This window comes from Suncus etruscus, chromosome 9, assembly GCF_024139225.1.
Source record: "Suncus etruscus isolate mSunEtr1 chromosome 9, mSunEtr1.pri.cur, whole genome shotgun sequence".
In the NCBI taxonomy this organism is placed as follows: Eukaryota; Metazoa; Chordata; class Mammalia; order Eulipotyphla; family Soricidae; genus Suncus; species Suncus etruscus.
Genome location: NC_064856.1, coordinates 33,829,400 through 33,842,927, shown reverse-complemented (window position 1 = coordinate 33,842,927; position 13,528 = coordinate 33,829,400). Strand labels below are relative to the sequence as shown.

At 37.3% G+C, this 13,528-nt stretch overlaps 1 protein-coding gene and 1 non-coding gene across 2 annotated transcripts in view; one reads left to right on the top strand and one right to left on the bottom strand.

The window, feature by feature from the left end:
* Positions 1-5,041: 5,041 nt before the first annotated feature.
* The window catches only part of LOC126019153 (sulfotransferase 1C1), a 32,661-nt gene continuing 24,174 nt past the window's right edge, over positions 5,042-13,528 (bottom strand). The window contains exons 5-8 of the mRNA XM_049781352.1: positions 9,340-9,466; positions 7,827-7,921; positions 5,839-6,019; positions 5,042-5,341 (exon numbers count right to left, since the gene is read on the bottom strand). Of these exons, the coding sequence (XP_049637309.1) occupies positions 5,229-5,341; positions 5,839-6,019; positions 7,827-7,921; positions 9,340-9,466 (516 nt within the window). The 3' untranslated portion in view covers positions 5,042-5,228. The remainder of the gene's footprint in view (positions 5,342-5,838; positions 6,020-7,826; positions 7,922-9,339; positions 9,467-13,528) is intronic.
* LOC126019347 (small nucleolar RNA SNORA51) lies at positions 5,584-5,717 on the top strand. Its single transcript, XR_007499073.1, has one exon. It is a non-coding gene; the product is annotated as a small nucleolar RNA SNORA51 (small nucleolar RNA).

Sequence of the window (13,528 nt, the reverse complement as noted above, 5' to 3'; positions counted from 1 at the left end):
TGACAAGTCTTCTGATTTTGTCTTATCGTTAGCTGGTGAGGTAGGATAACTTGCTTTTAGGTCAAGTTGTTCCCATTTTCCTCGTTGTCAGGGTATCATATTAGGGCTGGTACTTGTTGGTGTCCAAGCACTATTAAGGATGTCCTGGTTGGGATTTGTTTCCTGTGGCTGTTGTGAAGAAGTGTGTCATTTCTATGTCTGTGGTCCAGGGTTCAAGGCTGGACGGTTGGTGTCTAATCACCTGGGGTCTAAGTTGGGTCTATGTGACATATTTTCAAGGTGGGAGATACCCCTGGATTGTAAACAAGTATGAGTTCTTATCCTTAATAAATAAGAGCTCGTTTTTATATGTAAGATTTCCCCTTTTTTTAGTGTGCCTTTGCAGGAAGAAATGGTGCTACGTTATATTGCTGGTGCATTTGAGGGTGGAGAGAGAAGAAAACAAAAACATGTCACACACCCAAAAAAAGATAAAAATAGAAATAAAAAATATTTGCTCATGTATATATATGACAAGAAAAAAGATTTTTAAGAAATGAAGTAAAAAATTAATTTAAGGAACAAGGTGATGCAAGAAAGTATCTTGCATTTGGGAAAAAGCAGGTAAGAGGTAGTATAATACAGGTCTTATACTTATGATGGTAGTATAGGTTTCCCCATTGTCTTTTGAAATTTTCTTGTGGTGTGTGGGTTCGGGTACCTTTCCATCTCCCAACCTGACCTTCTTGAGATTGGCAAAAGATTTGCGGTAGGGAGGACTTGGGAAGAGTTCATGCATTGGGGGATACTTGTAGAGCTAAGTCCAGTTTCAAGTAACAGTCCACGTTAGGAAGGGTTGGTAAGGAGGATCACGCAGCATGAGTCAGCAGGGAAGTTGGTTGCCTTTTCTTGTAGGGAGTGAGGTGTGGGTTTGACTGGTTGTCCCTTTGCTTGGATGATGGGTACTGGTTCGCTGGGGAAGGAGGTCATTCTTGATGCCTAATGGAATAGGAACTGAGGGTTAAAGAGTTTTAATGTGGGGAATCTGGATGGAATTGCGGGGTGAAGTGATAGTCGAATTTTCAAAGGCATGAAAGGGGAAAGTATATGAAAGGGGAAGGAAAGAAAAGAGAAAATAAATTAAAAAGAAAAGGAGAGAAAAAGAAAAAAAAGAAAAAAGAAAAAGAAAAAAACAGTAGTGAGAAGAGTAGAGAAAAGAGCGAGGGAATGCTAGTTTGTTTGAGTTTGTTCGATGAGTAGGGCCTGTAGTATAAGTCTATAGGTCACAGTTGCTGCTTCAGTGGTTTGGGTGGTCACGTGTTTCAAGTCCTAAATAAAGGTATTACCTAGGGATAAAGGGAAAGTTCAAGAGTTTTATCGGGACATTCTCGTAGTGCAAGCTGGGTATGGTATCTCGTGTGATTGAGCCCCGAGATGCAATCTTAGTTTGTCCACCCTTTGTATCCAAGAACGCCTGTAGACAGAAAAGCTGAGAGGTTATTTTAAGTACAGAAAGATTAAGGCATTAAAACATATTTTTATGGCATGCTTCCGTTGGAGTCACTGGTTTCCCATGGTATCCTTTGCCTGTAATCCTGTATAAGATCCCTAAAGGCTTATTATGGGCCTTTGTAGTAGAAGGCTGATTACTTACCTGGTCTTTCTATGCTGCTGTTTCTGCTGTTGCTGGTTGTGTGTGTGTGTGTGTGTGTGTGTGTGTGTGTGTGGTATAGTGTGTAGTCAAGAGTTTGTGTTGTTCCTCTTTTATGTGTTTTGGGCACTGCTCTCTGGTATATGTTGATTGTTACAGTGTTTGGGGTTTCTACCCTGTTAAACCCTGTTATTTGATTGTTGAGTATTAGTTGTATATAAGGTGTGTGTTCTAGGTGCTTCAGAATAGTGCTATCATTCTGTGTTTATCTTTCATCTTCTGGCTTACTTCATTTAACATAATATGTTCTAGGTCCATCCACGTTGCTGCAAAGTCTGTGATTGTATCATTTCTGACTGCCATGTAGTATTCCATTGTGTATAGATACCACATCTTAATGATCCATTCAACTGTTGTTGGACATTGAGGTTGGTTCCAAGACTTGGCTATTATACTGAGTGCTGCGATAAATAGTGGGGTGCACACATACTTTGGAATAAATGTCCTTCCAACTTGGGGGTAGATACCTAGGAAAGCAATTGCTGGGTCAAATATAGTAGCCCAATTCTGAGTTCTTTGAGCATTCTCCAGACTGTTCTCCATAGGTGTTGGACTAGGGGGCATTCCCACCAGCAGTGGATGAGAGTGCCTTTCATGCCGCATCCCTGCCAACATAGATTGTTGTTATTATTTTTGATGTGAGCCATCCTCACTGGTGTAAGGTGGTACCTCATTGTTGTCTTTATTTGGATTTCCCTAATGATGAGTGTAGGTGAGCATGTTTTCATGTGTTTGTTGGCCATCTTTCGGTCTTCCTCAGAGAAGTGTCTATTCATTTCATCTTCCCATTTTTTATGGCCTTATTTGTTTTTTTGGGGGGGCTCAGCTTTCTGAGTGTTTTGTATATTCTGGATATCAGCCCTTTATCTGATATGATGGGTGAAAAGATTTTTTCCCAGTCAGTTAACTGTCTTCTTGTGTTAAGTAGGGTTTCTTTTGCCATGCAGGAGCTTTTTAGTTAGTTGTAGTCCCATTTGTTTATGTTTGACGCTAAAGTTCTTGCCATTGGTGTTCCATCCTTGAAGACCTTTTTGATATGTAGATCTTTGAGTGTTCTAAATAATTTTCATTGTGGTACTGGAATTTACAATATTTTATTCATACTTATCATGTATATATCATTCCAATACTACATCTATCACCCGAGAGCCAGTGTTCCAAGAAGCTCTCCTTGACAATTCCACACATGTAAGTTCAGTTCTATAAGTCAAATCTTAAATTCTGATGACTATGACCATTTGTTGTTTGCAGCATTGCTTTTTATCTCACACATGGGAGAAATATTTCTTTTTTCTCAATTGTGGAGATGGTGACACACGCATGTAAATAAGTAGAGCTAATATCCTGGGTTGCCACAAAAATGTAAGTCAATGATAAATTGATCAAGTAAAATATTTTTCAAAACTATCTTTTTACTGGTATATAATTTTAGAAGATTATTATTGTGAATAATTCTTTACTAACACATTTTAATATTTAGATGAAATCCTACAAATGTAAAATGTAGTAAGAATAAAGAGAATGGAGAAAGATTTAAGGCAGAAATCTGGATAAGCTGATAAAAGTATAAAAGTGTATTTTATCTTAAGAAAAAGAAACTAGGGGGGGCCGGGCGGTGGCGCTAGAGGTAAGGTGCCTGCCTTGCCTGCACTAGCCTTGGACGGACTGCGGTTCAATCCCCCGGTTTCCCATGTGGTCCCCCAAGCCAGGAGCGACTTCTGAGCACATAGCCAGGAGTAACTCCTGAGCATTACCAGGTGTGGCCCAAAAACTTAAAAAAAAAAAAAAAAAAGAAAAGAAAAGAAAAGAAAAAGAAACTAGGGCCAGAGAAATAGCTTGGAGGTAAGGCGTTTGCCTTTCATTCAGAAGGTCATTGGTTAGAATCCCAGCATCCCATATGGTTCCCTGAGCCTGCTAGGAGTGATTTCTGAGTGTGGAGCCAAGAGTAACCCTTGAGTGCTGCTGGGTGTGATGAAAAACCAAAACCAAAAAAAAAAAAAAAGAAATTAGGCTTTATGCTAGAAAATACTGTGTTATGAATAATACTTAAGTATCTGTATGGATAAGGAAAAGACCATGATAAAAATCTCTGGATTTTAAGAAACACACCATATCAGTATAGAAATTTAGTATACATGAAATATTAATTCATTATTGTGATAATAATGAGTATACAGCCTTTGGCAACAAGCTGAACTTTCTGAGTCTGTGGAAAATGTCATTTTGCTAGGTTGGACTATTTATTAAGATAGACTGCATATCAAGGTCACTCTAGCAACCACTAATCGTTTTTGTCTTTTTGGGAACAATATGCTAAAATTCAATAATCAGAATTTATATAACTGATTAGCTAAAAATGACCCATTTTTATAATGTGAAACGACCTAATATGTGTTCTAAAATCTTGATAAAGTATTCTATCCAACTTTACCCTGTCCTCTTTCTTTGCATCTTTGTTGTCATAATTAAAATAAAAATAAAAACAACAACAACAACAACAAAAAAAAAAGACACACACACACAAAAAGTATTCTATCCAGTTACAGTTCTGGATAGAAATATCAGATTATTTGACTCCAGGCATTATTTAAGTTTTAAAATTCTTTGCATAACTTTGTTAAAATGATGGTAGACACTTCCTTGAGACAAAAAGTTTACTTTATTTAATAAGATAACATACATGTTAGCTTAGTAACTTGACAAATCCGACAAACTTGTTAGGGTTTCTTTTAATAAAGATAGTGTATGATTCTTCCTAGAGATATAACACTACATTGAAGGCATATGACACTGGGAATTTTATAATTTCTTGAGCTGATTAAAGAATTTTTCACCATTATCTATAAATTTTACATAAGATAAATGGTCTTTCTCTGCTCTGAGGACTGTGATAAAATGAATATGGAAGTAGCTATTTCTCATTTATCCTGTGTTCCTCATCTCTCACTGCCCAACTTTCCTGGTTTCTTTGCTTGTGAGGTCATCTTAAAAATATCTGAGTCAGTTACAGCTCAGTAGATTTCCTTTCTCATTTTATCTTTCTCTTTATTTTATCTTTATCATCCATCAACAAAGACTTGGGAATAATCTTCAAATATGAAGATTAATTTATCTTTAAATTCAATTTTAAAATACATTTACTTCCAAACTGCTAAAAAGATGATCTATTAGATAATCAATTCCTTTCCCATTTTATCTTTCTCTTTATTTTATCTTTATCATCCATCAACAAAGACTTGGGAATAATCTTCAAATATGAAGATTAATTTATCTTTAAATTCAATTTTAAAATACATTTACTTCCAAACTGCTAAAAAGATGATCTATTAGATAATCAACTACATATATGTTAAATGCTAGAAATTTAATGTTGTACCTAGGGTTTGATATTTTGATGATATAATAGTAGCTTATAATTATAATGTTTTCTTAAATCTCAGGACTGAATGGGTATTTTAAGTTTTAATTTAAGTATCATTGATCACTCTACTTAAATGCCTAAGGCCTAAGAAAGACCAGTCTGTATCTTTGGTTACTCTCAGATCTCTGTGCGGAAAGTCAAGGTGGTTCCTTCCATCTTCTTCTGATAGTCCCTGTCAAAATCTTCATTTTGGGCCACAGTAAAGTGGTTCTTCCAGTCCCCAGGCATCCCTGAAATAAGACAAAGTCTCAAAGGCATGCAGATATATGGGAGAACATAGTGTCAGCATAAGAATGTACAATTAAAAAGTTGTATAGTAGAAAGCCTCTCTAGAGTACAGGCCGGTGTGGGGTGGGGAGAAAGGATACTTGGGATATTGGTCATGGGAATGTTGCATTGGTGAAGGATTTTTATATGTGTATATATATATATATATATATTAAAAATAAAAAAATAAAAAAATAAATGATAAGGCCTCCCAATACTTACCACAGGCTGTGTTCTTTACACTGACTGTATAGAAAGAGGAGGTATAGTAAATGCACCCCATATACACCTCAACTCAGGCCCAGGCTCTGGGTCTGTATTGTGAATTGGGGGACAAAAAAAGTTGTATAGTAATGTTGCTGTCATGGATACCAATGGACATGAAACATTACTGGAAAATGTAGACAGATAATGGAATCATAAAGTCCAATTCAACATTCAGTATGTAAATTCTATGTACCTTTTCTCATAAAGGGGGAGATGGAGTGGTCCATGATGCTGGTAGGCAAAGTGGTATAGTTGGCCATTGGATTTTGCTTCATAATATCAAATGATGTGTGATAGATGATTTTATTAAGAACTTCCTCTGATATATCTTTTTCTAGGAACTTCACTATCTTCTGAATTTCCCGCTTTGGGTCCTGTGTATAGAATAGTTATACCAAACAAATAATCCAAGCTTATTCATTAGGGATGACCATCTTGACTAGTTACCAAGACTTTGGGGAAGGGTAAGTTATGGTATAAATTCAACAAAATACATTAAACATAGATGCTCCGCAATACAAACATGATATATTCCTGTCCTAGAGGATGACCTTTTAATTAGAAAATACAATCACAAAAACTGGAATACCTATTCCAGAAGTGCATGATTATCATAAAGAAAAAGGTCAAATAGTATTTATTGGAAGAAACAACAATGTTTCATGATAGGGATAAGTAAGTATATATAGAAAACATTGCTGCTAAAGTACCTGTAACTATATTTGTGCTATGAGATGGCAAGAATATGAGTTTAACAAAAGTTAGTGAGAAGACATATGAAAAGAATCTCAAGGTGACCCACAGATGAAATGTTTGTTTTGGGGGCCTCTCCTAGTGGCATGCAGTGATTACTCCAAGCTCTGTACTCTTTGCAATGCTCAGAGCAAAAGGTGGTGCTGTGGGAATAGAACATTCATTTTCTGCATGAAAAAGTAAGCTTTCACCCCATTGAGCTGTCTGGTCCAGAAATGTTAATTCTTTTTTTTATTATTAAAGACACTATAATTTACAAAATTGATTACAATAGAGAACCCAAGAGATAGGACAGTGGGTAGGTAGTTTGCCTTGAATAAAGCAGATACAGGTTTAATCCCCAGCATCCCATCTTGATCCCTGAGCCCATCAGCAGTGATTCCTGAGTACAAAGTCAGGAGCAAGCCTTGATCACCAGCGTGAGTAGCACCACAACAAAAACAAAATAATCAATGTTATTTAGTTTCAGGTATGCAATGTGACAACACTAATCCCACCACCAGTGTGAACTTTCCTCCACAATGTACCCAGGTTCCCTCTCATTCCTCAGCCCACCTCTTTAACAGGCACAAAAAAAAAAATGTAGTTATTGGGGCCAGAGAGATAGCACAATGGTAGGGCATTTGCCTTCCATGCAGCCAACCCAGGACGGGTGCTGGTTTGATTCCCAATATCCCATATGGTCCCTGTGAGCCTGCCAGCAGCAATTTCTGAGCACAGAGCCAAGAGTAACCCCTGAGTGCCGACAGGTGTAGCCCCCCCCCAAATAAAAAAAATAGTTATTGTAGTTTGGGTCTCCTTCTTATGACTGTGCAGTAATATTTAGTTTTGGGGGTTTATTTTGCTGTTCTTTATTATTATATATGCAGAAAAAGAAGGAAATTAAAAAATTTTAAACTATTTTGTAATTGTAAACTGAAGTAAATATAATGGAAAGAACCAATGAAATAAGTCTAGGAGCATAAAACTGAAATAGCTGAAATAGTCTCATAGGGAAAGCATTGTAGTCTCATCTTTGGGTCAGTTCATGTACAAGGATTCAACTGGTGTTCATAAATTGGAAAATGTTGTAGTGTTTGAACAACTGCATCGTTCCTCCCATTCTTTCTTTAAAATAAAAAGTATTCTGGATTTTTCTTTTTTATTTATTGGTGCTCAGAGTTTCACTCCTGGTGTGATCAGGGCACCATATAGGATGCCAATGTAGGAATTTGGGTCAGCCACTTGCAAGGCAAATAACCTACCCACTTTGAAGTCTTTCCAGCCTCCTCACAGTCTTTCTCAAGGGAACTAATCAGGTGTTTGGGGCGTAAGGCCCCATGGTGCTCAGGAGAACATGCGGTGCTGGGAATTGAACCCAGGCCCTGTGCATGCTCTTTGAGCACATAGTCCAGCCTTTTGAATCATATCAAAGGTCCTGAACTTTACCTCCTTCATGTCTTCGTAGAAGAGATAAAGAATGCGGTGTTTGTCTTTGACGTCCCACCATCCCTTTACATGGTCATGCCAGGACCCCCACAGCACTGAGGAGAAGGGGAGAGAGGGAGTATCAATATTAACTTGGAATGTATAAAATAAGCATGATGTCTCAAATAAAAGAGATAATTTAGTAAGTATAACATGAAGACAAAGACCAAGGATTCTTTATTGTTCCTGTAACTCCTTTTTATGAGGGTCACTTCCTATAGCACTTGGGGAAAATGTGGTGACTGAAATTGAGCTGAGGGTTTCATGTATGTGAGTGTTTTGCCAGTTACTTGCCTAGAAAAGGGTTCTTACTTACAGGAACTTATAAATAGTTAGGGAGAATGAAAAAAAATATTCTGGCCTACATTTTTTGTTTGTTTGCTTGTTTGTTTTTGGGACACACCTGGCAGTGCTCAGGGGTTACTCCTGGCTTTATGCTCAGAAATCGTTTCTGACAGGCTCGGGGGACCATATGGGATGCCGGAATTTGAACCACCGTCCTTTCACATGCAAGGCAAACGCCCCACCTCTATGCTATCTCTCCAGCCCCTGGTCTACATTTATTTGCTTTATTACTTTACACTCGCTACTACATGAAATACTATTTTGTGACAAAAGATTCACTTTCTCTACAGTAACCTGTATTACTAATAGTGCCCATACTAGTATCATGTAATTGTTTTTAAATAGACTGATTTTGTAAAGAAGCTTTTGCTCTACCTTTCACCGTGTATTTGGACACATTTATTTTTTTGTTGTTGTTGTTGTTTTCAGGGCACACCCAGTGGCACTCAGGGGTTACTTCCCACTCTGCACTCAGAAATTGCCCCTGGCAGGCTTAGAGGACCATTTGGGATGCCGGGGATCAGACCCAGGTCCATCCTGGGTCTGTCGCATGTAAGGCAAACATCCTACCCGCTGGGCTTTCACTCCAGCTCCCACTTATACTTTTTGTAGCAGTTAATGGACAGAAAGGAGGCATTCTGTGTATCTTGTTGATCCTGCAAAATCTACTGTTTATCTTCCTCTGCCTTACCAGGTTGACTTCAATAGATTATCTGAGAAGTCTCCTTCATTTTCTGACTTCCATCTTGAAATTCCCAACAAATTCACTAGAAGGCTTTTAGAAACAGGCAGAAGCTGAGTATGTTTACTTATCTAAATGAAAACACAGTCTACGTTGGTGTTTCCATTGACAGAGACCTCAACTACTGTCAAAAAGGGGTCTCAAAAAAAGGGGGGATCTCTCTGGTCTTCAGGGAAAATGACTCTCTGATGGTGCTCTCCTAAGGAAGGATATTATTTTGTCACCTTTTGGTTTCTTTAAACTCTTCCTAAAGCTTTATAAATAATCTGTAAAATGCTTATTAAATTACTTACTTTAGTGTGCCCTTTATAATCTCTCAGGATCTTAATGATAAAATCATTCATTGAAAATCCTAGAGACAAAACCCCACAATTTCCTTTTACTTACCTTTTCCAGCTTTGAATGTCTCAACATATTCCTCCCATGTACCAGGATCAGGCACCATTTTGTTCATTCTTGAGAAATGATAGTATGACACCAAACAGTCCTTAGCATTTCTAGCCACATATATGATCTTAAATCAGTCAGCAAAGAAAGCAATACATATAAATAAGAAATAAAAATATGTTCAGTTAAGAGCTTTATGCTATGAGAAAAAAAATCTAAGAAAATTATTAGACTAAATAATTAAACATGCATCCCTTTCCAATGTTCAAGGTGACAATATCTTCCAATTTTTCCAGGCAAAGTACCAAATTATATCTATGGTCTTAATATATTTAATTAAGAAACATTGCTTATTTTTGTCACAAGATCCTGATTGCAAGATAAATGTTATAGTCATCCTCACTATGATATTCTTAATGGTTAAAATGACTACTGTGAGGGGTCGAAGAGATAGCACAGTGGTAGAACATTTGCCTTGCAAGCAGCTGATCCAGGATGGATGGTGGTTCAAATCCTGGCATCCCATGTGGTTGCCCCAGTCTGCCAGAAGCGATTTCTGAGCACAAAGCCAGGAGTAATCTGAGAGCCATTGGGAGTGACCCAAAAACCAAATAAATAAATAAATAGCTACTGTGAGATGACAAACTGTTCATTAGCTCTGTCATATAGAGAACGTATAAATGGATATTACAATGAGATACCAGTGAATATGTATCACTTCAAAAAAAACTCCGTAAGTCTTAGTTGGAGAGACAATACAATGGGTGCTTGCCTTGTATACAGTCAACCTGGGTTTGATCCCCAGCACCTTATATGATATCCTGAGTCCAACCTGGAGTGATCCTGAGTGCAGAGGCAGAAATAAGCCCTGGAAGGGCTTGTGACACAAGCCCCACCCCCATCACCAAAAAAGTCCAGAAACAACCAGTGCTACCAGGCTTATATTAAAAAGTATTTATTTACTGCTTGAAAATACTTTCAGCAGGTAAATCTCTATAGAAAACAGAATGGACACTTCTCAAAAAGCTAAATATAGACACATATATTCTATCAATTGCATTCCTTGGTTTCTAACCCAAGAACACAGAAACAATAGAAAAGACAGTTTGGTCTTATTTGAGGTCCTGGGTTTGATTTTCAGTACAACACTACACACATACACATATTTGCATATCAATATTAATTGCAAAGATATTTATAGCAACCAAGATCTAGCAGCAACCCATGTGGCCAGCAATATATGAGCAGATAAAGAAATCGTGGTATACAATCACAATAGAATACTAGTCAGCCATCAGGAAAGAAAAAGATGTTGCAGTTTATTACAACTTGTATGGAACTGGAGGGAAATAAACTAAGTGGGGCAGGACAAATAGCAAGTAGTCTCATTGTAAAGTATAAAGAAATAAAATAAAAGAATAGACAATTATCAGTGAAACAAACTGATCTTCTGCCTACAGAACAAAGTCTGTCATGTCTGGTATGGCAGGAGTGGAGGTGAGGAGAGACCCACAAAGAACAGTGGAAGGATATTGGGTATAGTGTAGTAACATTGTATGCTGGAAAAAAATTCAATACTATGTTATGACTCCTAAGTAAAAATATAATATAAATTCATACCTTAATTGAAAACTCCAATAAGTTCAAAATATGAGAATTTCAATAAAAGGCTACTGTGGAATTTTTCAGTATGTAACAATGGGCTCCATGTTTTTTCAAGCAAGAAACTGATCTAGTTTATTGCATGTGAAGAACCTAAAGTTAAGGCTAGTGAAGGATAAATTGTAGCATGACAGATGAATTACCACGATTATTTTTCATTTGCTGATGGCTTCTTTTCCTGCTAACCCTTTCCTATTACTCACCATTAGGTTACCAACACAGCTTGTGTTTCTTATGCACTCTTAGCAAAGTTAAAAGAAAGGCATAAGTGGGGTTTCCAAGCATTTTCCTATGTGTTCCATTTACCAAATACAATTTCTATGTGCATCCAGTGATATAACTTCTTAGCCTGTTACCTAAGTTTATACACTGTCTCTCTCAGATAAACAATGATCTGGCAATCTTGATTTCTCTTTTCCCAAACTAATGGATTTTCTCTAATATTCATGAAAAAAAAATCCTGATTTTCCAGCTGAAATTTCTTATTGCAAATATAATTATGTAAATATGTTTATTAATGTTTATGTTGGTCACTGCCTTTTTTGCAGTGAACTCCTGAAAGTTTGTTGATCCATCCAATTTCCTAAAGGAATTGTAACTGGTTACAAAATAAATCAATTTAGAAAAAGTAATACAATCTTTTTTAGCTCATTTTATTTATTTATTTATTTATTTATTTATTTTAGAGAAAGAGGTTTGACCATATGTACTAAATAGATACACCCAACTCATTGCTACTGATGGTACTTCTGAGACCAGATCAGTGTTTGGGATCAAACTCGGACCTCTTGCATGTGAAACATGTGTTCCAGTTTAATAAGTTATCTCTGCAGTCCTTCAAAGGTCCTTTGGTTCTAGGGGAAAAATCCTTATTTTATTTTATTTTTTTGTTTCTCCAGTGGTCACTTGTTCATTTGTTTGTTCTGGGGCCACTTTATTTGGTGCTCAGGGCTTACTACTGGCTCTGCACTCAAGGGTCACTCCTGGAAGAATGAAGAGTTCTTATGGGTTTCCAAAGAGCAAACTCAGGTCTGCCATAGGATCATGAACTTTTGTCCTCACCCATTGTCTGAAATTCTTCAGAATTTCACCAATTCTGGTGCTACATGAGGACTAATGGTGGAGTTATTATATGTTTAAGATGGCTAGAGTAATAATGATTCAGAGATCACTTTCACAAAATCACATTGCTGTCGGTGATTCTGGATTTGTGTGGGTCTGGATGGTCACTAGGGATTTGTGGTCATGAATACCCTCTAGCTGCTATAATTCAGAGATCTAAGTAGCCTGAACTCAGGACCAGGTTCACTATTCTGGTAGTCTGGAAACATACTGTGTCACAGTCTAGTCAGCCTGAGGAGCAATTGGAAATTGTTGTAAATAATATCCAGTCATCACAGTTCATCGAGCTGATCCTTATAGGTACTGGAGGGATGGGGGTTGCATTTGTCAGGTCTTTACCACAATTGTAGACAGTGTATTCTAGTATTTATTGGCATTCATCTGGTATTCTAGTATATTTTAGATAGTCCCCTGTGAACTCTTGTTGCTTCCAGATACATTATGTGCATCCCCATACCTCTAAAGTATTAAAGATAAATAGGGGTACAATTTCTATTGACCTGTGACAGATTTGTATTGCATTAGAAAAAATATGCATTTTATACTGGACTTCTCACACTCATTTTGTCCAGTTTTGAAGGATCTGGGCATCAGCATCCAGAAAATGTTGGCTTGTGCAGGACCAAGGATAATTGTACCAACTTTATTCAGTTGAAGAAGTAGGATTCAGATTAAAAATATTCCCAAGCATCAGTTTCTATATTGAATGACCTGAATGGCAGATCTGGGCTTGCTATCATCCACCCATGTAACTGGTCTAGTTTAGCACATAGTATGTTATGCTTGTCTGGATAGTGTTTGTCTGAGCACCCAGAACTGGTCTGTTGGTTTAGCTCACAAAGAACATAATAGGTCAGGAGGGATTGAGTTAGCAAGTTTGAGTGCTTGAGAACAGAATCCAGCACATCGGCTTGGTTAAGCAAAAGAGAATCATGTACTGATTTGGACTGAGCTTATTTGGCTGAGTGTCTGTAGACACGGCAGACAGGGTTTAAGGAGGACACAATTTAGGCTAAACACATACAGTAAATCTTCTGGTATTTTTTTTTTCTGAACTGCTTGTCTGTGAGCAGTACTTATCTCTAGAATGTTGGCAGTGGGACTATCTATCTATTGTCCCAGCATCTCCCAGTCATATTGCCAGAGGGAACAAGCTCTGCATGCAGCAGTTTTATCTATGATATATTTTCCCTCCAGTACCAGGACACTACCTTGAAATACTAATTGCTTTTTTTTAAACTGTCTTTTCATCGCAAGATTTTCCTTCAAATAATTTATCTGTCATTTGTTTGGTCTTCCTGTTTCCATAACTCCTCCAGACTAGGCTCCCCTTTTAGTCTCTCCACTAATTTCTGTCCTCCATCATATATTCCCTGAAAGAACACTGGTCAGGATCTCAACTATT